Here is a 26,041-nt window from a genome sequence, read left to right as displayed (position 1 = left end):
TTCTTTAGGTCACAATAGATTACAAAAGTCCTTATTTCTTGTTTTCCAATCCTCTATCCTAAGCCCAAGTTTGAGCTTAGATGTGGCAGGGAATGCTGTGTGTGGAACCAGCTTCTGCATTTCAGTCAGTTTCCAGGTGCTGTTTTGCAAAATGTGCCGCTCTCACTTTCACACCTTTCATTTCTGTTACGCCCATTTTGTGGAAAACTGCAAGGCACAAATGTAAGTCAAATAAGTTGATGAAAAAAATCCTTTAACTTCAGTCAGACCAGGATTTGACTCTTGCCCCTTTCTCAGTAGGAATTGGATTGTGTGAGCATTAGCATCTATCACTGATCAACCAAAGCTACAGAGCACTTGGCAGACAGCGAGATATTCCCAAAGACCTGCAAAGAGTCTTCTGGTCCCCACCCAGCTGAGCCCATGTGCCAACCCTCACTGTTGCCTTCCATGGGAAAAGTTTGGGGTTTATGTATGGCATCAGAAGAGAGAATCTAATGATTCCCATCTCAAAAAAAAAAAAAATGGCCAGCTGGGCAATTTCAAAGTTGGCTGTCTAAAACTGTAACCTTTATGTGCAACAGTTTTCCTCTGTAATTGGTAAGATTGCTCACAGAATAAGGTGCTTGAATTAAAAGCTCTGGCAAAGGATACTCTACGATGGTATACTAGGGAAATTGATACTGCAGGTATCTTCTTTCTGGCAAAGAAAATATTTAAGGAATGTGTTTTTAGCTGCTAACTAGATTCGAGCTGTATGTGAAATGGGCTTGAGAATAGGACTTGGTTCTATATTGCAGTGTAGTTTTGAAGCAGATCCTTGTAATAAAATAGTCACATATGTATATAGAGTTGGTTTGGGGTTTTTTTCCCTTTTTTGGGGGAGGGGGGATGAGGTGGACAGGGGGAAGACAAGAGAGGTAGAGTTTTTTTTTCTCTAGCATGCAGTCAGCATCAGGACCCCATTATATTAGGAGTTACTTTAAGTCACAGAAGGCAGCTGTCCTGCCTGAAGAAGCACAAAGAAAGCTATAGCACACAGAAAGCTGTTGTACATGGAGAAGTTCTGTTAGCACAAGAGCTTTTTGCTTTCAGAGTAAGTACTTGTTTGTTCAAAGTAGTCTGAACAAATAACCAATTACTTTTTTTAACCAAATATTCAGCTACAATCATACCACTAAGTTATAAACTCTGTGTATTTTGAATTTTCCTCCTCAAAATAAGAATTAGCAGTTGTACTTAAAATGTATTCCATTCAACATGTACTGTCGTTGCTGTTGTTCACCATCACATCACGTTTTTTAAAACAATTCCAGTGAAAATTCAGCCTCTTTAGCAGCTGATATGTTTCTCTCTTGCTCCATTAGGAAGCTGATCCAGCTTCAGTTTCTGAATGTCCTAGTAGTGTCAGTGCACACGTCTTCTGTCAAGTTCGATTAAGAATAGCTCAGATAGCAGTTGAGTATTTTTCCATAACAAATCATAACTCCTTCACCTTCTCAAAACTTCTGCAGATGTTTCTGTGACGGAGTATCAGTCTGCATCTGGGCATCGTTCCCTCATTAATGTAGAATACCGTGACACTGTTTTCTTTTACATGAGAAGCTTTGTTTCATTTTCTCTGCTGTTGAGTTTAATTTTAGCGTGTGCATATGCTCAAATTTCCCATCTCGCAGCACAGCTGGCTATACCCTAGAGTGTGCAGTCTTGAGTTAAAACCAACGCTGCTGAGGGGGGTAGTGCACAGCTGAGGAAAAGGAAGGAATGCAGTAATACAATCTTAATAATTTATTTTATCATGGATCATAGATTTATTTTGTTTAGCCGTATGTATCTCAATAGCTTGGTCAGAGTAATAGGGGAAGGGTATTGGTGTATTGCAGTTAAGGTATGATTGTGCTATTTCCAGTCTGTAATTAAAACTTATTTATGAACTGCCAGACCTAACCAATTTGCTTACAGAGGCAGAAGTAGTCACACAAGTGTTGTTATAGGTCAGGTATATTAACTTCTCCTGTACGTTGTAATTACTCTGGGCTGCATACTATATTTTCTGTTTATAGGTGTAATAAGTATTGATAGTAGAATCATAGAGTTGTTTAGTTTGGAAAAGACCTTTAAGATCATCAAGTCAAACCATATATCCAACACTGCCAAGTCCATCACTAAACCATCTCCCTAAGTGCCACATCTATATGTCTTTTAAATACCTCCAGAGATGGTGACTCAACCACTTCCCTGGGCAGCCTGTTCCAGCGCTTGACATTCCCATTAAACATAAATAATAAAAACTAAGGATATATAAATAAAATAAAATAAATCACTATATAGAAATAAATACATATGTAAATATATTTATACAGATAAATAACATTTATTAAATTGATAAACATAAAATTACATTTAAAATAAAATACAACTCAAATTAAAAAATAATATAAACATTACATGAAATAAAAATAAATATTAAAAGCAAAACTTCAGCGTAGCTGAGCTGAGCCCAGGCTCAGCTCTGTGCAGGAGGATGTTAGCAGATGGCAAATGAAAATACATCTTCTGGATTCTTCCATCATAGGATTACCCTGCATCATATTTGGCACAATATGCTTCCTGGTGTGCATTGTTGCCATATGCCTTCTGATTTTAAGAAGGGATGCCCAAACCCTGCTTGGACGAGGGGGTGCTAGGGATTTCTAAGCACCAACTCCCGGGGACTCCTGTTGTCCCCAGCCTAATGAGTCTGATCCAAGTATCTGGGATATAGAAGCAGACAAAGACCTCTACAGGAAGACTAGTGATAAAAATGTTGATTTGGGGGAGCAACCAAAATGATATGTGGGGGCTGATCTTCAAATCTGTAAAAACACATGGAAGTCCTTTACTTTCATATACAGAAAAGACCTATGCAGTGTTTATTTCCCTCAGATTTTAAAAACAAACCCCAAAACCCTGACTGCATGTTCTGGTAACAGCCCATTTACAAGGCATTTGACTGTTTAGCCCCAGTTAAGATCTCTTTGGAATCACTGTCTAACTTTCCATTGCCTGGACTCTCTCTGAGTCCTCAGTCTCAACTGTTGATGGAGGATACAGTAAATAATGTTGGACACTTGAAAAATGCAGATTAATTGTATGAAAGAGTCACACAGGTCAAGTGAGATTGTGTTTCATGTTATTTACTGATGATACAGGGTAGCATTACCAGTGGGATTTGTACATCCTATGCTCTTAACATACTCATTCATTTGGCACTCCTTAATGGAAAACATGGAGCAATTATATGCAGACAATGCTGTAATGGAAAATAATTGAAGACAGCCACAGTTTGGGGTTTTGTTTTGGTTTGGTTGTTGTTTTTTTTTTAAACAATGCATGCGAGTTCCTGCATGCAAGCATCCGTTTTTTTTTATTTTAATTTCCCCAGCATAAATGCAGCCAACACTTGAACCATGTACAAAACCACAGTTCTGGGGCTCTAACTTCACAGCCAGCTAGAAATGACCAAAACAGCATCAAGTTAGAACTTGAAAGGACTTTTTCACCTTGTTGAGTTCCTTTCTCTGCTTAAGCCACCCTCAGTAGTGTTAATGTTTTGTAACCCTTTTATCTGACTAAATGGAAATCTTGCTGTTCTTCTGAATTTCAGCAAAGAATTTGTGTGAAAATCCATCACACAAAAAATGGGTAAAGTATATCTGTGCATAAATCTGTGTGCATGTAGTATCTGCAGCATTTGTTATGTCTTCCATAATGCTGTAACGTTTCAAGCAAGCTCCTTTTAAGTCAGCATACACTTAACTTTCCCTTGCTTTTTATGGTTTTAAATGTAGTGTTTACCTCTGCCTAAGTGAAACTGTCAACACAGCACTTCTAATATTAATGTGACATATATGCCTATTCTTGTTGCTTTTGTTATTATTAATAGTAACCATAATATTTGAATTATGGTAGTATCTCAAGACCTTTTGTGAGGTACAACCATAATTCTAACTTTTTACAAGAAGATTGAAGAAGGAATCCTGTCCCAGGCAAAAGATAAGCTGGAAACAAGGCATGGAGAGGAGGAACAGTGAGCTTCAGAAGATCAGGAGAAGAGCTGAACTGATGGTGACAATGCCACATATGTCAGAAGAATCAGAAATAATCAAGTTTGATTGTTCTGGAGAGTTAAATTTGAATGCTCTTAAATGTGTTGTAGCAGTGTGCCTGAACCTCTGGTATTTGTATTGACCTCAGCTCAGTACCTCAGGCTTTTCAGCCACAGCCAAGAAACAATTAAGTAGGTCAGCAACTTTTAGGAGTCTCTTACATCCTCTTCCTGACTGGCAGTGAGAGCAGAGAGGACATTTCATATACAAGAGTATATGAAAAACAGAGAGATGAGTCTTAACCTCTTTTATATAGGCCTAATGAGGAGTTACTGATCACCACTGAAGATCTGATCCTGTATGTCTGACTGCAGTAACTGACACTGAATTGTTCAGTAATCTCGCTATGAGTACGGAGGACATGTGCACACTTCCCAGCCAGAGCCTGTGGCAGTGTTGATGCTGACTTTCCATCATGACTGAGGTTCCCGCTGAAACCCATCTCCCCTCCTGCTGGCAGGATGCCCTGTAGCACCCATCAACCCACCCTTGCATCTGACTTCCCACTACTGCCCTTGGAAAGACTCTGTTTTGAAAGCTTATTCGATGAAGTGCCTGCAGGTCTGGTTTGGGTTTACCAACCTGAAATAAAAAACTGCTTTAATGGATTAAGCCTCAGGCTTGAAGCATACGGTGTTGAATTCAAATCAGATGCAACTGGGGATATACTACGTACAACGAAATCTGTGTGAGGAACTGTAAGTTAGTGTTGATTTGTACACCAGAGGCAGGCAACAAGGCAATGCAATCAGCATAAAGACATAAGATGAAACAGCCCCACCTGAGTTTTTATTTCTGGATACACTGGGGCTTAGCCAATGTGACCACAAAGAATGCTCTTGCAGATTGCTTTGCTTGTGACAGCACTACCATTTACAGTGTCTTCCCAGTAAACTTGGTCCACAGAAGCCCTGAAGCCATGAGGCTGACAGAAGTAGTGAGTAAAACATGGTTTCTTATGTGTTTTACTAATCACATTTCCTAATCACATAAATATATGTACTCGAGTGTAACAGAAATTAATTCATGTGTCAACAGTGATACATGATGCTCTTCAGCATCAGGGAAGTGAAGGTTTGAGTGGAGAGATGTTCTGTATGCAGACCTTTTTGTCTGGGAGTTGGTTCACATGACTACAAAGCTAGAAACACTCCATATTCTAAAGAGTTGGTGGATATAAGCAGGTAGGTTCTTTTAAAGCAAAAATGGTGATTTTCTTAATATTTATTTCAAGAGTGGCAAATTTTTATTTATAGGAAGTAGTTTGTACTGGATTTTATAGTGTGTAATGTTTTTACTCAGTTTATGCAGGCAAGTCTCTGTGACATTTTGCAAACTCTGCTGATAGTGGTAACCTTGTTCATGGAAGAGAAGTAAATGTTCGCATTCATGTACATCAGCCTTTCCTTCTGTATTTTAGCCATCCATGAAAGCACTCAATCATCTTGCAGGGTCCTTTGTGGTGACTTGTAAGCTCATGTTATTATGAGAAGGTTGAGAACCTGTTCTTCCAGTTACCAAAAATACAAATTTGTAAAAGGACCAGAGCAGTCAAAGACCTCTTCTGACATAAAGAAAGGCCTTAGTAGAAGCAGCTGTTGGTGTAGTTTTTCTACCTGTTTTCCATAGGTTAAAGCTGTATATTCCCACTCTAGGAAGTAGCTTCAGCATTGTAAACAGTTGCCTGAAGAGTAAAACATCTGTTAAGTTATGGCTATGGGATTGGAGTGACAGAATGGAAAGCAAAGAGCAGAGGACCGATAGCTGAGATGTACTAGATTTTCTTTCTTGTACTAAGTCTTTCATTGTCATGTTGGAAAAGTTGTCACTTGGAAAAAATTCTGTGTCTTTTTCTTTATTCATGGAATATGAGTAGTTCCACGGTGGGCTCAGAAATTGTTCAAAAGGTAGAAAATGAAAGGCTTTGATGCAAGTGCTGTGTGATCACTGTGCCTTACTGCTACTGATCCTATTCTTCAAGCATGTAAAGTATACTTATATGGTCATATTTTAATTATTTGACAATTATTAATAGTATTATGCAACAAATCTATCTGCTCTTCATTGTCATGAGATTACAGGAATTGTGAGCAAGCAGGCGTTAAGAAAACTTCAAGTACTCTACTTGCATTGTTGTATATTGGTGGAAATCAAGGCAGGAAATCCAGCCTCCTACAGTGGTAGATTAATAAATTACAGTGTAATTCCGACCTGGTGAATTTATGGATTGTTTTTTTCTCCTCAAAATCTGAGTTGCACCCAACTATTGAAGGAAAACATGTGGCTATGTCATGTCTAACTGGCATAGATCCAGCATGCTAATAATGCAGTTTTAAATTCTACGTAAGCCAGAGATGAAAACAAGAAAAGATGGGTTATGGTAGAAGTTTTCTGAAATAGCTGCATGTGCAAAATGTTCACAGTTTGCAACCAACTAAGGAGTGCTCTGTTCATCTGTCCTCCTTGCTGGGGTGATAATGGAAGCGATTAGTGAATTGCCAGCATGGCAAGAAACAGCCTCCCTGGTGACATTGGCTTTGATTGATTGTATGCAGCCCTGAGAGGTTCTATGTTTCATGCCCAGAGACTCCACATCGAGGATCAGAGGTTATAGGGATGGGATGGCAGAACCAGTATGATGTCTTCATTACTCTGAGGAAAAAAGCCAAATATGCTGAACACCAGTGCTGCTCCCCTAAATGCCATTGGCATCAGCTCCTGAGACACAGGTTTGCCAAGTCTTTTGGCCAATACCTGCTGTTCTGGCAGTTGGAGCCTCTTGGCCGATATCTGCTGTTCTGACAACTGGAGCCATCAAGAAAGAGGGAAAGAAACAAAAAAAAATAAAAAAATAAAAAAATAAAAAAAACAAAGATAAAAGGAATTATAGGAGTGACAAAGTAAGACAATTTTAGGGTCTGGTTCTCCAGCTAATATCAACTCACTCTGAACAGCAATGACTTCAACACTTCACCAGGATTATTTATGGATTGGACTCTTACAAGATAGCTTGGGAGTACATCTGTTGCTATTAAACAAATATACATGTGGATATTTGTGTGTATATATAGGCAAATTACAACCACAGAGTGCATGGGATAACCCAAATATATAGAAAAGGAATCTCTCTGCAGTTATCAGGAGGTTATAACTGTACACAGCAATGTCTGTGTGGTGTCCAGGTGTACTTCTGTGCTCATTAGGCTGAAGATAGCATCTTTCTTCAGTTTTCTCTGCCAATTCTTTCACAGTACAAATCAATGCCTCTTAGCCTATGGCTTTCTGAAACTTTTTTCTCTCTGTCCTTTCCCTACCTTGTTATTCATCCCTTCTCAAGGTTTTTGAGGACATATAAGTGATGGTTGAAACCTGCAGGAACCGTGTGTTTTCAGAGCCTTATTACAGCTGCCATACCTATATCCCTTCGTCCAAGAAACAGAGTAATCCTGAATCTGCTCAGTTTTCATTGAAATTACTTCCCTTAACAACTACTGAAAATAGACCCTGTTCTCACTCCCTAAAAATAAGGCATTAGCAGTTCTGAAGGTCTCTTTAACAGTGTAGTAAGCTTGGTACATTTCAGGCCTGGAAAATATTTACAGAATTTTTATGGGAAGCCAAATACATCAATAAACACATTGGAAATACCTACTGGGACAACAGATTATAGGGAAACTGAGAGTGCTGGGCTTCACAATTATGAAAATATTTTGAACTGAGCAAATGATGAATGTGATGCCCTATTATGCAGTTTAAGTTAAGGCATAAATTTATATGAGCTTATTGAATATGGTATCATTTAATACAGTATGGTGAAAATAACCAAGTAAATAATTTTGCTTTATGTAAGTGAGGGTGCTCTGTGTTATTTTCAAAGTCATGTTACCAGAGCAGTTTATAAGTTGTTGATGTAAATTATTAAGATTTAAAAATATAGTTTAAAATAAGAAAAAAAACTTAAAGAGTTTAGTTTGCTAATGATATCTTCCTAATTTTTCTATGTCATTTTGATTTGAAATACTTGTTATTTTTCCTGGTAAAAATTTTCCCTTTAAAATGAAAATAAAATAAGATTTCCCCACCCCTCCCCCCCCACTTCCTTCCTTTTTCCTTCATCTTCTTCCTGATGTAAGGGAAAATGGAGGGGAGAATAAACAGCTTTCTCATTTTCTAGGCCGCCCCTTCAAATAGCCTTATCTAGTTGCATTTTCTTTCCCTTCATGCTGGAAAGTGAGTGTATGTTCTTTCAGCACCCAACACAGACCAGGGAAAGTGCTGGTTTCTCTGGAAGGGTTTTCCTCCTGAGTGGGATCCAGCCACTGTCTCCAGGGAGCCTTGTGCACAGGAGCTTGGGGAGCAGAGTGTCCCCCAGGACACATGTCAGTCTGAGCTCACCCTAACCCGCCTTGGCTTGGGACTGAAGGGCAGCCAAGAACAGGGTTTGAGTCAGGCAGCTCTTCGGGGATATCTCTAACCACTGCAGGATGTTTCCTGTCTCCTCTGCGAGTGGGGTGATATCATGTATTTCAAGATCTGAAGTGCCCTGCGTCATAACAAGAGCAGAAGTGTTCAGACAAACTGGAGCTGGTTCTGTGGCTGATGCTGTTTTCAAATTAGAAAACCAGTCAAGGGCTTTTGGATAAGATGTGCATGTCAAAAGGCAATAAAGAAAACAGCTAATCGCCATGCACCGGTGTGAGTGGGACTGAAAAATGTTAGCTAATATTTTAAATGTGAGTGAAGGGTCAACAGATGAACCGTTCTGTAAACATACATGTCAGCAACAGGGCAGGGTTGAAGATAAAATTAGAACCATGTGCTTCTCCATTTCTCATAAGGCACAGAGGTCATGACCCCAGTGGCTTAAAAGTCCCTCAACAGGGAAAAATATAATAATGTCATATGTCACGCAGGGAGATGCTGTGCTTATTAATTTTGTAAGGTACATACAATTGCTAAGAATAATGTTTTGTACTGTGAAGGAGAGAGTCTCTTTTAAGAACATCTGGTTTTTATCAAATAAAACTACTCTTGAATCAGGTCTTAACACAATACATGGAAATACAGTTAGAACTTACAATGAACTGTAACTAATCCCACAAACTGAAGAATCAGCACAAATCACTAAATACAATATTTAGAGCAAATGAATACAGTCATCTGATAAACTTTGCAACTGCCTCATTACTGCTATTTACTCAGTCATTAAAAAGCTGTACCCAAATTAGCATCTACCCTATTTCCACCCTAATACCTGAGGAAGGTACAGTCTTTTGCTTTCTTTTTTCTTTTCCCATTAATAAATTCTAGATGTTTCTTTCTATGGTGCAGTTATGTGGACATTGTATTGTTTTTAAGTTCAAAGGGGTAGCACAAAGGAAGGACTGGCTCCTGCACCCAGCCCAATCTCCCTCAACTAAAGACAAGGATGACAGGGTGGTGCTTTGAAAGAGAAGGCACTATTGTATATATTATGGCAGCTCCAAGGATGGTTTAGTGATGGCAATGGCATCATGCTGTTACAGAGACTTAAAACCTCATATCGCCTACCCAGGGCTTCAGCAAGTTCTCATGCCAAAGCAGCATATGCGCGTGCGGCAGAAATCATTCAGGAGTGATACTTCCCCAGAATACCAGGCGTTTTTTGAGTCTCATCTCTGAAAAGAAAAAAAGGAAAAGGTGTTTATTTAGCATTTACTGTGCATTTGCATATACCTGTTTCAAAGCATATCTCTGAATATAAACTAGCTGCAGCTGCTCTGGTTCTTTGAAGATCCAGAAGCCACAGAGGTGATGTGCCTCTTGTGTAGTATAGGCACATAACAAAATGCCAGGGTCCTCCTGGGATTTCCATTCCTCGGGGACTGCAGTTCCAACCTCAGTCTTCTCTTCCCAAGCCAGACTTCCCTTTTTCTACTTCCTATCACTGTTCCACTTGTTGTATTTCTTGCCTGCCAGATAGCTATTTTATCTCCCTTTATGTACATTTCAGAGCCGAGGCCCTGAAATGTCTGGGATGAAAACTGACCTCAGATGGGCCAAAATGAAGAAGGAACCAGATGTTCTATTTACTTTAGATGAATCCATGCTAAACCGGTTTTCAGCTGCTTTCTCAAATGCAATTATTGAATGCCACCCAAGCCAAAAAGACTTGTCCATTGACTTTTTACCAGTCCCTGTGTTCATGCATATGAGGGTCTTTTATAAGTTTTTAATGGTATTCAGGAACATTAGGCTGCAAAGAGCAACCTACTGCATTTGAGGCTAACCCGCCACAGTTGCAACCAAGAGAAAGATGTCCCCTTCAGGAGTGCACAGACTCTCTGTTACTGTAATCATAGCACACAAAATACTTAAAATTAGCCTCTAAAAATAAAGTTTTATAGCGGAAGGTCAAAAGCCATGCTATTGGAGCGTAACAGGAGCGATCAAGGGCATTGCAAAATGAGATTGTGTGTGAAATGCAACTCCCAGGTGACAAAAAAGATGACTAATAACCTTTGCTACTGAGGAAAGAGGGAAACCCAGTAGGGTGCGTGCGAGTATGACCTGACTGCCAGTGTGATGTGCCAATTAGATACTGAAAGGAATGTAATGGTATGAAACATGAGTGTGTCTGCATCTCCTACTGCAAGTCTCCAATTGTTCAGTGGATGGAGGAAAATATCAGAAACAAGGGCAGGAGGGTGAATAATTCTTTATGGTTACCATTAGGTATGAAAGCTTTAAGTTAATTTGGATAAATACACTATAGAGATACATTCCCCTTTCAAACTCCTTTGTCTGTACCAATACAGTGGATACCTACAGATGGCATCAGAAACACGTTTTCTGGGAATTTTTCTCTATAAATTAATCAGCCCCTTCCCTAATCCCCTTGAAACCCATCTGAAAGCCTTTTAAGGCATCCTATCACCACAGGGCTCATATGGAAGCAGCTTACAGAATTTCACTCTTCAGACAGCTAAACCTTTTTTTCTAGCTTTAACTACATTTATTCATGACCAGTTTATTACAGTTTGATCTTATTCTCTATGGACTTAGTTATATAGGTCCACAATACCTTTTCTCTGCCTTTGCTTTATGAGGCTGAACATGCTAATTTCTATTTTCTTAGCACAAGATGCACCCTCTCTCCCTTAATAATCTCTGTGATCCCTTTTTGAAACATGGTTTCTTCTAAAATGCTGTGATTGTCCTTAAGAAAAAGAGTATCTGGGAAACTTGAGACTATGAATATTCAGTATGTTGTGTGTGTACAGGTGTTAAGACATATATGATGCACTCATATCTACAAATGTATTTTAAAATAAAAGTGCCAAGGTTCAGGGTCTTGCCAAGCTCTCACGCCTGTACTTGGGCTAGACAGACCTTTTGGAGTCCCTGTTTTCTCAGTTTAAGTAGCAAGATGGAAGGTGCCACACAAAGACAATCACCACAGATCTAAGTACAATAAACAATAACTACCTTCTCTTCTGAGAATTGTGCAACCTGACCTAGTTGCATTTTAGAAAGTTGGTATGTGCCCCTACATGTATAGCTTCCAGCATAAAGAAACCCTAGAACCAGGCATGTTGTTATCATGTCACTTTTCATACTCCAGTCATCTTAAGGGATTTCATAAATCGTAGGGATCTTATTAATATTTTAAACATTCTCAAAAACACTAAACTGTTAATGCCATTCTAGTTTTAATTTTCCTTATTTAAGCCTCTTATAAGTTCATACAGCTTAAATGCTCATATAGTTGTCAGTACTTTCCCCTGATTTCATTACCTGCAAATTCTTGATAGAAAGCTGTGCACTGAAACTACTATGTTGTGGAAGACTTAAAATGGTATTTTGCATGACTCCTCCTGGGTGACCTTGTTGAGGCAGTCAGCACCAGTCTTGTATTTTAAAAAATGTCACTGTATTCTGTTCACTGTGTACTTAAAGGCTATCCAAATTCTGGGCCTGATTCTGCAGTCACAGCTGCATAGGCCTAGATGTTTACATACGCAGAGCATCATTAACTCTAGCAGTGCTTTGAGCAAGCAACAGTTCTATAACCTTGATTAAACTTAATAACCAAAAGAAGAGGCTAACCACAAATCAGTGACAGTGAAATATAAACGTTGCCCACCCCACAGAAATAAGAGGGTTCTGTGTTCTTGTACCCTACCCCAATCATACTTAGATCTGTTTGAAAGCCAAACCAAATTGTAAATGAATCCAAAACCAAGCCACAAATTGTCTTCTGGCACTTTAGATACTTCTATTTAGATGCCACCCAGATACAGAGGCTCCACAAAACCAAACTGGTGTTATTATCATCATTTCTTCTTCTTCTAAGATGGCTTCTGGCACCATCTAGGGCAATCTGAAGCATAATTAACAGACTGAAAAGCAATGAAATTTTGTTTGAAAATGGTCTATTATTGTGATCCTATAGCTTCTCTTTCCTGCATAGTACAACAAACCTTTTCAGTAGAAAACCATTTTTATTTCTTCAGACTGTCTTTAGTTTTTTTTCATTGGACAACACTCTTCGAAATTTTTTTATGCTCAACCCCCATCCACATAAGCTTTGATAATGAAATTTGGGGAGAATAAGAAATAGTATTTTTGATTTAAGAGAAAATACTATGTCTTCATTGTTTTGTGGAAGGCTGTTACAAAAATGGCTGTGCTTTGAAAGTTCACATTTCCTTCTTTCACTGCTGATTTTAAGATGTCCCAGTTACAGCACTACCAAAATCCAGATTCTTGTAGATAATAGAAAGTTGTGTTGGTGAATGTTCCTGTAATAGTGAAGGAAAAGGATGAGTACTGCAAGCTCCCTGCACGTGCAGTTCCAGGTGAGGTGTAAAGATTTGGATTATTGGTGTTGGGAGCTGTAACCAGCTTTAACCTGGGCACTGACTCTATTCTAGCCTTTCTCGCAGCTCCAGGTCTGTAGGAACCACTGCCTTAGCCAAGGCTAGTTATTATTGCTAGCAGGTTGTCCCTGTTCCCACTAGGCTTTAGACAACATGCTTAGCTTCTAAACTGGAAACGGCTATTCCCACAGCCTCAAAAGGTTGTTGTCTTTTGGCCTATTGACTGTGATATGGCATGGTATGACAGTGTGGCTGAAACACAGACAGAATAATGATAAGTGAGATTCTGGTTTCATCGAAGTCAGTGGCTGAACCTTATTCACTGCAGTAGGGCAAAGGTTTCAACCCAGAGGGAGGGTGATTCATCTTGTCTCTCTGGGTATTTTACTCTAAGTGTTGACCTCTGATCTGTAAGTCTAGACTAAATGACCAGGGGAAAGAAAAAGGCATATCTAGAGCGTGATGCATCTCATCCTAAAGTAGACATCTAAAATAAATTGTGTAGCCTACAACCTAGCTACCCGTCTCTGTCTGCTGACTATAGAAAACATCAGTATGACTAGTTCCAAAACAAAAATCTGTATTGGTACCTTCACAAAGATCATTTGCTGGAGAGGACTAAAATGATATAGTAAAAAAAGTCCCACCATGTTATTTAAGTGGAAAGTCACCCTATCAGTGTTGTTACATTATGGAGAAAAATACAGTATATATAGTGATATTCAGCAGCATTCCTCAATGTGAGACTCAGGAGTGACTCAGGGATCAGGATTGTTTGTGGTTTCTATCCCCACCATGCACGCTCCCCTGTGCCTATGAGGGGGAGAAGATGGGAATGAGGAAAGCATGTTGAACTGGTCTTTGTGCTTCTTCCTTTGTTCTAGCTGTTTTTATTTAACACTTATCTTAATTTTGTGTTTCCCCATTTTCAAATGTTTATAATTTAACACTGCAGCTTCCACTAAAGGTGTCATTCCCTTTCTCAATTCTAAATAAATTAATGAAAAAAAATCACTAATCTATATGTAACGTGCAGAATACCTGTTAAGTTGTACTAGAGTATCTACTTGGACATTCATTTTTTGAGTTTTAAACAAGTGCTTTTAGGTGCCATGGTTTTACAGTGACAGACTTTTGTACAGAATCTCATGACTCATGAAAATAGTGTTTTTCACATTTCTAATTCTGTTTGCTCATCTTTTTAGAAACACTGTTTTTTCTGTGTGTGAGATGAAAAGTTGATACTAGTTTACCATCCTGAAGGCTTTAGAAGAGATCAGGATATTTCAGTGAATTGCTGCCTATGGATGCAGAGAGGCACTTGGTTGTTATCTAGCTGTCCCCAGTTTCTGAGACATTCTGGGTCACAAGAAGTACTTGTCACAGCACCATCAGGTGCCCTGCAAGTTTTACCTCTAATTTCTGATGTCTCTTTATGTGAGGCATCTCCATTAAAATAAAAATAAAAATAAAAAACCCCACACCAAAACCAAACTTTTCATTCTGAGATCTCTTATGGCATGAGGGAGGATGATACCTGTTTTTCTGTCTGCTCTGCATGGCATCCTTTGGGGGGTTATTGCCAGATTCAGCATACTTAAAGACTGTGCATAGCAATTGTACTGCTAAAACTTGCTCTGCATTTGGAGAGTGAATATTTGCAAAGGCAAACTGACATAGAAGACATTTTTAAAGTAAATAAAGGAGTGATTTAATTTTTACAAAAGTATAGTCTGCAACAGAATTTTTGCTTTCTCTCTGCATTTTCAAAAGCTCAAGGCTGCTGTATTTCTAGTGCACTGCACCCAGGCTTCATTGCTGGTAAGCAGAGAGTTTATTTTCTGGGTTTCATTTTCAAACCATAGTGAAACTGAAAAAGCAACAAGAGCTGGATGTGAGTGCAGATTATGAAGACCAGAAAATACTCCCAGCAGACAGAGCTCTGTACGGCAGAACTGATGGTTCACATCACTTGGTAAATACTTAGTACTAGCACTACAAAACAAACACTGGGATTAATCGTAAGAAAAGTCCACAGGTTGAAAACCTTGAATGAGCAACTGCAGAAGGATTTTTCAGAACCGCTGCAGTCTGTTGATGTATCTTACCATAAAATCTTTCCATATTCATATTTGGTTTTTGGCTGAAGAAGTTAAACAGTGGTCTGGCTGTTAGAACAAAGTGTTCTGTCTCCCTTCCCCTCCTGCCTTCCTGTATTGCCATGGCTCCAAAGTGAGGGAGGAGTTCAGAGACTGAGCAGAATCAAATGCAGGTGGGGATTGTGTGCTAGCCAGCCAAGACAAACAGTGCTCATGCTGTCTTCTATCTCTTTCTCTCTCTTTTTTTTTTCCTTTCCCCTCAACTGTGCTGTATTTGAAGCTATCGGCCTGTTTGTAGCTGCTAGTGCATGCAATGGTACTGATTGCTGCAGCATTGCATCTCCCTGCCGCAGGCAAATGTGCACTCTTTCCTCTGTTACATTCTCCTCCCTCAACCCCATTCCCAACCAAACCTTTTTCCTCCCATGATTCAGTTTTAAAAGAAAAGGAAAAAAAAAAAAAGAAAAAAAAGCTGTGAGCAATGGATCTATGCAAAAAGCCTGGTAACAAAGCCAGGAGAAACTTGGCCGGCTTTCAGCTTTGTTACAGTCTCAAAGCTCAGTCCAGGTGTGTGGAAAATTTTGCGACTGTTCTCCAGACTGCTCAGCAAAACTGGGCCCTCTTGCACTCAGACTGTAGCTGTTTTCACATGGCAGCATGAGGAAAATCCAGTTCCCACATGGTTTGTGGGTCAAAACCTCAAATTGAAACCAAGGGACACCTAGCCCTCAGCCTACAAACCAAGGGACAGCCTACACAAAGTCTGTGTCCCATGGTATTTGATAGATCACCAAGAGTTTTCCCTTTAAGCCTAATGTTTAATTATAAAAATCTGATTATTAAATTTCTTGTCAGAAAATTATACTGAAATTTTGCACCTGAGATACAGTTATTCTCTCTTACCTCATCTGAAGACATATGGCAAAAAAGTTATACTGTAGTAGAAGAAACTAAAACTAATCTCATCTTCTCTTGGCTAATTTGTTCCTTTAGGCAGCATTTTGCCACCTGATCTTTCTCTTGAGTCGAGCTCTGCCTGTTCAAGGCCTGTGTTTCTGGTTATTGAGTATAACCATGCACTGCAGAAAGTAGTTTCCAGCAGTGGACCCAGAAGTACAGCTCCTAGAGTGGTGTGTGTTCATGGTAACAAATCCAGCCCTGCAGTCACTTTATATGCAATAATATAAAGGTCAGCCAGTCCCTCAGGTATTCTCTAAGGCAGCACAAGGTGGCTGCTGTTGAAGAGACTTGTCATACTTTTGTCGTGAAGGATGCTTATTCCTCATTTCTTTGTTGCCTCCTTAAATTTAAAATTCATAAATTCTGAAAATATAAAATCCATACTGGCAGATTCCTTGTTCCAGTGGCACAGGATGGAAGTAAAGTCACTCGGACATGGGCTGTGAGTGGTACCTCCCATCTGACATCCTGCCCACCCATCTTCTCCCTGCTCCCACTCAGAGGAGCTCCACACAGCTCCCTACCAGCTCACTGTGGTATCTTGTTAACTCCCCAGACAAGATTACATGAAGCTGAGGATCACCTTAGAGAAACAGAAGGCATTATCAGTTTGTGTTGTTTATTCCTCTGATCCTCAAAAAGCCTCACAGGCTTCCTTGTCATCAACTGGAAAGAAAATCTTTCTGCCATCCGTATGTACTCATTGAGAGGTGATAGAGGATTTAACTTGTCTGAGTGCAGAGGAAAGCTTTTGCCAGCACCGATCAACATCCAGCTCCCATGCCAGCAAGAAACCACTCCCCAAAGCCAGCATCCACAATCTGCTCAACTTTTCTTGCTGCGACTCAGATCCCAGGTGCCTTTAGGGCTGCAGGCAGTTATGGAATATGGTAGTTCCTCCCACTTTTCTCTTAGCTGCATAATGATTTATAGATCAAAATCTGTATCTTTAACAGTTCTGTCTATGAAATACTACTCAATGCACAACCAGTGCAAACCAGTAATTTTCCGCATTACTAGAGGTATCCAGGTTCTTAAAAAGTGCATTCCTAGTAAAGCACAGAGTGAATACCCAGCCTGAAAGGACAGCAGTTGCACTACATATATGGTAATGTCCTAACACAAAGCGAAGGGTCTTACTGCCTTCTAGCCAAGTGCCAGAAACAGTCATTTTTGATCCTTCTGCTTCAGGAATGTCTACTGGTAGCCTAATATGCTGCAAGGATGTAACACTAACTAGCAAAAAGTAGAAGAAAAAGAAAATACTGTTAACTGAGAGAGCCAAAGTTTCTTCTGTAAATTCTTACTGTTGCTTTTGCCATGCTCACTGGGACATTAGGATGGGCAGTTGAGTGTGTATGGTGACACAGAGACATAAACTTCCCAATGAGAGCTGCTACCAGAATCCATCACTAAAATAATTTTTAGTATGACTATCAAGACTTCTTTTAAGCACTTTTTTTTGCTTATCATATCGTGGGTGAATACACTTGTTCCAAATCTTGTTTAACTTTGTTCTGCTTGCTCAGTTTGGGAGAATTTAGCTTGTCAGACTTCATTATAGTGAAGATCCTCTTTCCTGCTTCACAATTTAGCGCAGTGGGATTGCAAAAGTTCTAGGGGAAAATCAGTTAAATGAGCAATGGAAACACTTCTAAGGATATTAATAATTTGCATTTTGTTTTCTTTTTGTTTTTAACAAAACCTAATGTCAATTTTAGTGCTAAATAAATAGATGTTGTTTGGTTTTAACCTATTAATGGTAGTCTAGATCTCACCGGCTGCCTTGGTGCTTTAGCTCAGAGCAGGAATGCACTTCTGAAGCAATCATCTGGCAACCTCATTTATTACAGTTTTGTTTTTGTTGAAAACAGTCTCAGAACATGAGAGAGTTATGAATGAAATCAAACCCTCCATATGCTCCAGGAGTGCACCTACTCCTACCCCAAAGGGCATTCCCTCCCCAGGTCCAGGCTAGAGGTGGTCTGGAGCAAACCCACCTCCAGGGGCATGTGGTAGTGATGAAGGATCTACCACACCAGCTGCTCTGCTGCAGGGACCCCCCTGCCCTCCCCCCCCCCGCTTTGCCTGCTGGTGCAGAGAGCTGCTGGTTCCCAAACTCAGAAAACTCTCTCCCCTTATCTTTTGTTCTGCACCAAATGGGAATGCCCATTCTGAAAGATAAGAGGAAGAGAGTGCGCATATCCATGACTTGTTTTGTGATTATGCTTTATTTAGTTATTATTCTTAGCTCTGTGGTTAGAACCCCTTGGATTTGGCTGGCCTTAATTCAGGGTTTAATCTATTTTTCCCTGCATTATTTTAAACAGAGCTGTACAGTCATACAGTCTGGACTCATTCCGCATGAGTTTACCCTCCTGTCACATAAAATCCTATAGAAATAGGGATCTTCAGAGTGTGTTGTATTTGCTATACTGAAAATCTAAAGCAATTCCACTTCTGACATAAATTACTTCTGGGTAGGATGAGTCCAGGCCTTGGTGCCATCATTCCTCAGGTGCCTATTTCTCATGAGACATGAGAGGATGTGTATTGATCAGACGGGAAATCCACCTAGCTGACTGTCCTGCCCATGACAGGGAACAGCATGGAACAGAGCAAGCCTACAGTGAAACAATTGAACTACATTTGAACTTGTCAGAATATATGTAATTTTTCATGAGGTTCTGGGAAAGCAGTTATAAATTGGCCTCTACTAAAATTCTTGTAAAAAAATCATGGTTTCTGCTAGCCTGAGTAGAACACACATATTGTGGAATACAGCAAGCATCCTTGCAGTTCGGTGGCTATGTCCTCTATCAGATTATATTTCAGTTATTTTGAATGAAAAATAATGCCTTCATTGTAAGACAGTTCTTTAACCTGTAAAAGACAAAAACTTTACACACAAGCTTCTGCATCTGCTGGGTATTTTAAGGAATGCATGATAAAAAAGGGATTAAAGTGCATTTGGCTTCTCCAGTGAACCTGGTATAAGAGCAAAACACTGGAGGGCAAAGGGTGCTTCAGCCTTTGGCTACTCAAGTTTATGTGGTATTTGGGATATACTGGAAGCAAACTTTTTCTCTAGTCCTTGGTGCCAGTGTATTTTAATGTAACTTTCTGCATAAAACTGCTCTGATGTGAAAATCCCTCTTTGCACAGCACTTTGGTACTGCACACCCCATGTTCTGAGATGGACTGTGTCCCTGGGGAGTACAGCAACGATGACACCCATCTTTGTTGTGCTGGTGAATTTCTCCCTACTGTCTTTGTAGGAAAAAATACACAGGGTAGTTATGAAGTGGTGAGTTGCATTAAAGTTCTTGGAGGCTTAGTGTGTGATTTAATGGTCACAGCTGTTTGTTTGCAGAGGGGGTGCTGGACAAGTGGAAATATACTGACCTGTGATCTGAGACTTATTCCTAACTCTGCAAGCTCTTCCTATGTGACCTTGGGCAAATCACTTCTCTGCTTTTCCTCCTTCCTTTATCTGTCTTGTCTCTTTAGTCTCTCAGGAAGTCCTTAAGAGCAGAGACTGTATCTAACTCTCTGTTTGTACAGTGCCTAACTTAACAGGGCCCCATGCTTCCTGAAGTCCCAAGGATGCTGTTGCAATGCAAGTCATCAATGTTAAAGGGGTGTAAGTATCTGGCCCTGCTCACCACCATAACCATCTGTTTTTCTATGACAAATTAGTAGTATGAAAGCACGTAACTGAGTGATTAGAGCTGTGACCGTTCACTAGACTCCCTAGGTTCTGCTCCTGGGTTTGGCACCACCATGGTTTGTAACAAGAGCTGTTTAAAACTTTTCCAGCAGCATGCTGTTGGTTTTTCTTCCTTAGAGAGTGTCAAATTAGTAAAAATTGAAAATAAGGAGGGGAAAAAAAAATCAAGAGCATGCCAGTTTCAACAAAGCTATAGTGGGAAGATGATTCAGGGGGCCACGCTGGAATTCCTGGAAAACCAGAAAACAAGTGACCACCTCTTTTTGCCTCTTCTAGAGGAGCCAGTAGTGTTCACATGTGCTGGAGGAGGCTGTGATTGAAATATCTGCTCCAGTGAATGTTTTGCATGAAGCTGTGGGACTTGGTAATGTCATAGTGGTTGGGGTCATAAGCTGGGGTGCAGAAGGCTGGTTCTTAGTTTGAATTGCACAAAGCACGGATGTGGGCCTGCCTTTCCCCCCTTCCCAATAACTTCCTCACCACTAGACTCTGCTGTCCCAGGGAGGAAGGAGTTCAGATTGTCTCTGTGTCTTTACACTTACAGATTTGTGAGGTTTTGATATTTTCCCCAGTGGAAAGGGAAAAATAAAAATCATTTTATGTGTTGAACACATAGGGAAGCCATTTTCTACCCAGCTCCTGGTTAAAGGAACTTGATTTCTTATTGTCATTGTGTCCTTTAGTAAGTGAGTACGCTGGTGCTTTAAAATAACTTTTGCAACATGCTTTGTGATGTTTGACTAGCATTATCACTTCTCCTTTGGGGATGGTACTTCATCTGATCTGGCGAGAAGTGTGGAAAGGGAGCTTTAAATAGGTGGGCTGTGCCCTAGGTCTTGGGCATTAAGTGGAGCAGGCTCCGGGCAGTTGTCATCTGACTTCAGCTGCAACATGAGCAAAGGAGCTTTTTGCTCCACAAATAATTGTTAGCTTTTGGTCATGCTTCCTTCACACAGCACTTCCCTTTAGTGATATAATCAGTTAATGCTTTCTCCACCACCCTGGACTGTCCTGGAGAAAGGGAATCCTGAGCCCGGACAGGAATGCAAGCAGCAAGCAAGTATGCACTGCTGCTCCAGAATTTAACTCTGTCAGAATGAACTATTAAATTCTTAAATCTTATGAATTTGATTAATTCTTTGCACTGGAAATTTTAAAATATACCCTGCTTTAGGTCAAATTATTCTTGGCTTCTTTTTAGTAATTCCCTTTTATTTGTTGGAAATTATGTCATCCAAAGGACAAATAGATCATGGGAAGTCTACTTTTAGCCATGTTTGAGCTTCTGTCTGATGTACTGAATGAGGCAATGACTGGTGGTGATACTTGTTGTGTAAATCAAGCCATTGAATTACTAAATCATTTCTATGTTTTTATTTTACTTTTCTTGGAAGAAGCTTCCTTGACAAGCAGGTGTTTCTTTCCAAGATCATAATCAGTGCAGAAACACAGGGTAGCTCAGAGCTGCCATATTTCCACCAAAAGTATTTAATTACTATTATGTTTATGTCTACATCCACTTAATGAGATTTCTATAGATCATGAGACCCACTTAGTATGTCCTTAACCCCATAATGATAGGAAATGGTACTCTTGACTGCTAATCTGATTTCCCTCATGAGGGTTATAACATTAAAATTTCCTTTCCAAAACTAAGAGCCATATGTTGCCACATGGAACCACCATCAGTTGCTTGAATGAGTCAGCGCTCTGAATTTTATGACAACTGGAATGACCACTGTGGTTGAAATGAAACTTTTCAGCTTCAGGTGTTCCAATCACAAAGGAGTTTAGTGTCTGAAGTGAAGTGGAGCATGCCAGTGTAGAAGTGAGCTCATTTCCTAGCTTGGATCTGTCATTTCTTCAGAAGCAGAAGGAAGAGGATTTTGCATCTGTTCCTTCTTGCCTAGAGGAAAGCATGCTTATTAACTCTTTGACAAAACACTCGGAACCCTCGAGCTCCAATGGTGTCCGAGTCACATTAGCCAAGGAATCTTGCAAGATGCAGGTTAATAAAACCTGCAGGGAGACAAAAGAAAAAAAATTATTCATGAAAGAGATCTATCTCCCTTTATTTGCATTATTATCAAACTGAGGTATTTCAGGATGAGACAAAGATTGGGGAATTGTTTGTTATGGTTTTCATTTTGATTTTTATCTCTCCAGGGTCAGGCAGTTTTGTGAGCCTGTAGCTGTAACTCCAGGAAGAAACAGGTGAAATGAAGAGTAATTTGTTAAGTAATATAAAGTTAACGGAGCGCTGTTTCTCCAGCCCCAAAGCAGAAATCTTGAAAGACAGCTGAACAGGAAAGAAGTTTTCCAAAATAAGTTACAGTGCCTGTCTGTTGTGGTGTAATTGACTTGTGATATATTCATATGAGGTGTAGGAAAGCATTTGGTATGTTTTTGCCAATAAAAGGATTAATGATGTAGATCTCAATTTTCCAGTAATTAATTGCAACTGTTCCTGCCCTGGTATGTTTATAAGGCTTAACTGAAATTCCAAGCAAGGCAGAGAAGTTTAGCACAAAACAAGACTGAAAGAAAGTCAGTTTAGAAAAGAAAACAAAACAATACAACAACAAAAAACAAAACCAAAACCAGGGTCTTGGTTTGAGACATCTAACATGATGGGTTGGGTAGCGGTTTTGTTACATGAAGATGATACAGTCCTGACTTGAGCTATTTTACATCAGAAACTCAATTCATTTGTATTGAATGATTGCCAAATCCAGCTTTCTGTAGATTCCAAAAATAAAATGAAGCATGAAAAAGGAACCCAATTTTCAAGAATCATGGAATCATAGAATCATAGAATGTGAATATATAACTTTAAAGCCATTATAAGTAGACACTAACTTTCAGAGCCCACTCTTAAAACTGTATTTCTTCATGTTGCCCAAGGAAGTTGTGAATGCTCCATCCCTGGCGGTGTTCAAGGCCAGGTTTTACAGAGCCTTGGGTGAGATGGTTTAGTGTGAGGTGTCCCTACCCATGGCAGGGGGGTTGGAACTAGATGATCTTAAGGTCCTTTCCAACCCTAACTATTCTATGATTCTATGTATTTTATGAATCCTATTGGAGGGTTTTGTGTCCCTTCTCCTCTCCCACCTCCCAGTCTCTCTCTTATTCTAACATTCAAGGGATCTGCAATACCAAAAACAAATATGTTGCTGGCTTGTGCATGTCATAGCTCTTAATCTGAGGGCCGTGAACTCGGCAAGTGTTTCTCTTCAAACATAAGAGGACGCAAAGAGGTAAGAACTTGTATCGCCTCTGAAGTGAGCTTTGTGGAGTCATGCCAGTGTTCTGTGAAATAGAGATCTGTACTGCAAAAATGTATTCCTGCAGGTGTTTTTGTGATTAGGGGGAAGACCAGAGATTGATGGATTATGGGTCTGACTCCAAATTCATTGAAATCAAAGAAGAGATCTTCAATTATTTTAATAAATGTTATTTTAAAAGTATGAATTGATGATAAGCCAGTACTTGGGTTTGAACTCTCAGAATTTGGGAAAGAGTGAAGATATGATGTAGTTAAGAGCTGTTAGCTTTGACTCTAGAGCCCTAACTTCAAGAAATTCCTGTTTTGCTGAGTTTCAGTTGCTTTAAAGTTTCTGGTGTAAAAATCTATGACATTTTACACTGATAATTCCTAATTTTACAGTAGAAATTTGAAGGATGTGTAATAATCAATTTCTTTCCACTGGAAAAAGGATAGAGACATAAACTGTAGGCTGGATTTCCTAGTTGACATGGTATATAATTATGCAAATTTTCCATATAAATGCCCAACTATTGTTACATGTAAACATGTAAGGCATGTAAAATTAGTATAGCTTATTCAAAAATGGTGTGTTTCCCACTGGTGGTCTTACCATGTAAGTAGTCATGCAGTGTATCAAAGCCTCATCTACTGTGCTGGTGCTAATTTTCCATGTGAGCCATAGCAGCTAACATGGCTGGAAATGCTGTCTTGTAAAAGGAATAGAGGTTACCTCAAGGTAATCTCCATTTTAAAACAAGGTTCACCCACCAACAAATTGCATAGCTTTTATCAGAAGTGATAATATTCACTTTTTTTTTATTTAACTTAGATTATAGAACTTTATGCTCTTAAGTTGAATTATTGAGAGATAAGTTATTCTCCTGTTTGTCTTGGCAAATCGTCCTCTTCGTTAAACACCTTTGCCAGTAATATAGATCACTAATATAGCATTACTCCAGAGGTGCTGGATTGTGTTATATTCAGAACAAATTCATACTGTGCCAAGTAGAAGCCACCACATTTCTATTTGGTTGATGAATCTTTCCGTGTTCTCAGCAGTGTTAAGACAAAATAATTTCCTAAAGGCATGGACTGTGCAGCATTTAGAAGTGCAGATTTGTTACTATATGTTTTAAATATGTAGTACTTATTAATACGTGTAAAAAAGGTACACAAGATCTCTGTGGAAGATTTTGTTAAGCTTTTGAGTATGTTGAACAGCTAGTGTTTCTTACAAATTAAAAGGAAGGCTTTATGGGATGTGTAAGTCTCCCTAACATATGTGCTAGTTTGTAAAGTTTGAATGGGTGAAGTTAGTTCTAAATTTCAAAAGCCTCATGTTTTGGCTTTTAATAGCCATTTCATCAGTGCAGCTGTCTCATGTAACTGGTTTTGATTATTGGGTTTTTCTAAGTATGAAAATTATACATTTTGTCTTTTTTAACATAAAATAGATGTTTCTTAAAATATATACTTGTATGCTGACACAAACATTTATTAAAACATACCTGTAAAAGCTAATACTAACTGTCATGCATTAATTCCAGTGTTTCTTATGGAATATGCTGTACAGATGGTACAGATGTTTTCAAAGTCTGTACTAAACCTGACACAAAGCACAAATCATGAATTTCCGAGGGACCCTGACATGCTTGTGAGGCGGGCTGATGCCAATCTCATGAAGTTTAGCCATGACAAGTGCAAGGTCCTACACCTGGGTCAGAGCAATCCCAGGCACAGCTACAGGTTGGGCAGGGAAGGGATTCAGAGCAGCCCTGAGGAGAAAGACTTGGGGGTGTTGGTCGATGAGAAAATGAACATGAGCCGGCTTCAGTGTGTGCTTGCAGCCCAGAAAGCCAACCGTATCCTGGGCTGCATCAAAAGGAGCGTGACCAGCAGGTTGAAGGAGGTGATCCTGGCCCTCTACTCTGCTCTCGTGATACCTCACTTGGAGTATTGTGTGCAGTTCTGGTGTCCTCAACATAAAAAGGACATGGAACTGTTGGAACAAGTCCAGAGGAGGGCCACGAGGATGATCAGGGGACTGGAGCACCTCCCATATGAAGACAGGCTGAGAAAGTTGGGGCTGTTCAGCCTGGAGAAGAGAAGGCTGCGTGGAGACCTCATAGCAGCCTTCTAGTATCTGAAGGGGGCCTATAGGGATGCTGGGGATGGACTCTTCATTAGGGACTGTAGTGACAGGACAAGGGGTAACAGATTAAAACTTAAACAGGGGAAGTTTAGATTGGATATAAGGAAGAAACTCTTTACTGTAAGGGTGCTGAGGCACTGAACAGGTTGCCTGAAGAAGTGGTAGATGCTCCATCCCTGGTGGTGTTCAAGGCCAGGTAGGACAGAGCCTTGGGTGATATGGTTTAGTCTGAGGTCTCCCTGCCCATGGTAGGGGGGTTGGAACTGGATGATCTTGGGGTCCTTTCCAACCCTAACTGTTCCATTCTATGAAGATGATGGTGAGCTCCAAATGTTTTTCAACGGAGATTCCAGTTGCCAGGGAATACCTATGCCATCCCATATTAAAATACAGTTCACTATAAAGAATCCATGGGTTATTCTTTCATGCTTTCATCTGCCTTTGTAATAGCCATCACAAACTGGATAAACTACAGATGATGAAAATTTTATTTTTCTTCCTACTTCTTATTGTCAGTGCTAGCATAAATCAGCTTCACTGTAAGGGGGAAGGAAAGAAGAGAAGTAAATACAGCTGTAATTGTAAACATTTGTAACATGAGTTATGGACGTGGGATGCCAGAATTTGTAATCTTTAAAGAGTATGTTTTTATAGTTGAGAATTTAATACCGCAAAACTGAGTAATAGCATAGAAACTCATCTAACTTATCTTCAGTGATGTTAAAAGCATTCTCAACCTGTCCTTTTCCAAGCAAGACAGAGTAACTTCTTCAGATACTTGATACATTTTATAAAATGTTTGAATTTGGCTTTAAGCTGAAAG

The 26,041-nt window shown here is 39.6% G+C and overlaps 1 protein-coding gene across 6 annotated transcripts in view; it reads left to right on the top strand.

Annotated features, from left to right (window-relative positions):
* Positions 1–26,041, top strand: part of KCNQ1 (potassium voltage-gated channel subfamily Q member 1) — a 392,885-nt gene that overhangs the window by 336,376 nt on the left and 30,468 nt on the right. The window contains exon 18 of one of the 6 annotated variants that reach the window (XM_057412833.1): positions 14,215–14,383. The exons of the other annotated variants lie outside the window; for them this stretch is intronic. Within the exon in view, the coding sequence (XP_057268816.1) occupies positions 14,215–14,238 (24 nt within the window). The 3' untranslated portion in view covers positions 14,239–14,383. Of the gene's footprint in view, positions 1–14,214; positions 14,384–26,041 lie in introns of those variants that run through there. 6 annotated transcript variants of the gene reach the window in all.

Source organism: Pezoporus wallicus, unplaced genomic scaffold (genome assembly GCF_028554395.1).
Source record: "Pezoporus wallicus isolate ANWC-B61680 ecotype Strahan unplaced genomic scaffold, APGP_CSIRO_Pwel_v1 scaffold_6885, whole genome shotgun sequence".
Lineage (NCBI taxonomy): Eukaryota > Metazoa > Chordata > Aves > Psittaciformes > Psittacidae > Pezoporus > Pezoporus wallicus.
This window is presented reverse-complemented; position numbering and strand designations above follow the sequence as displayed.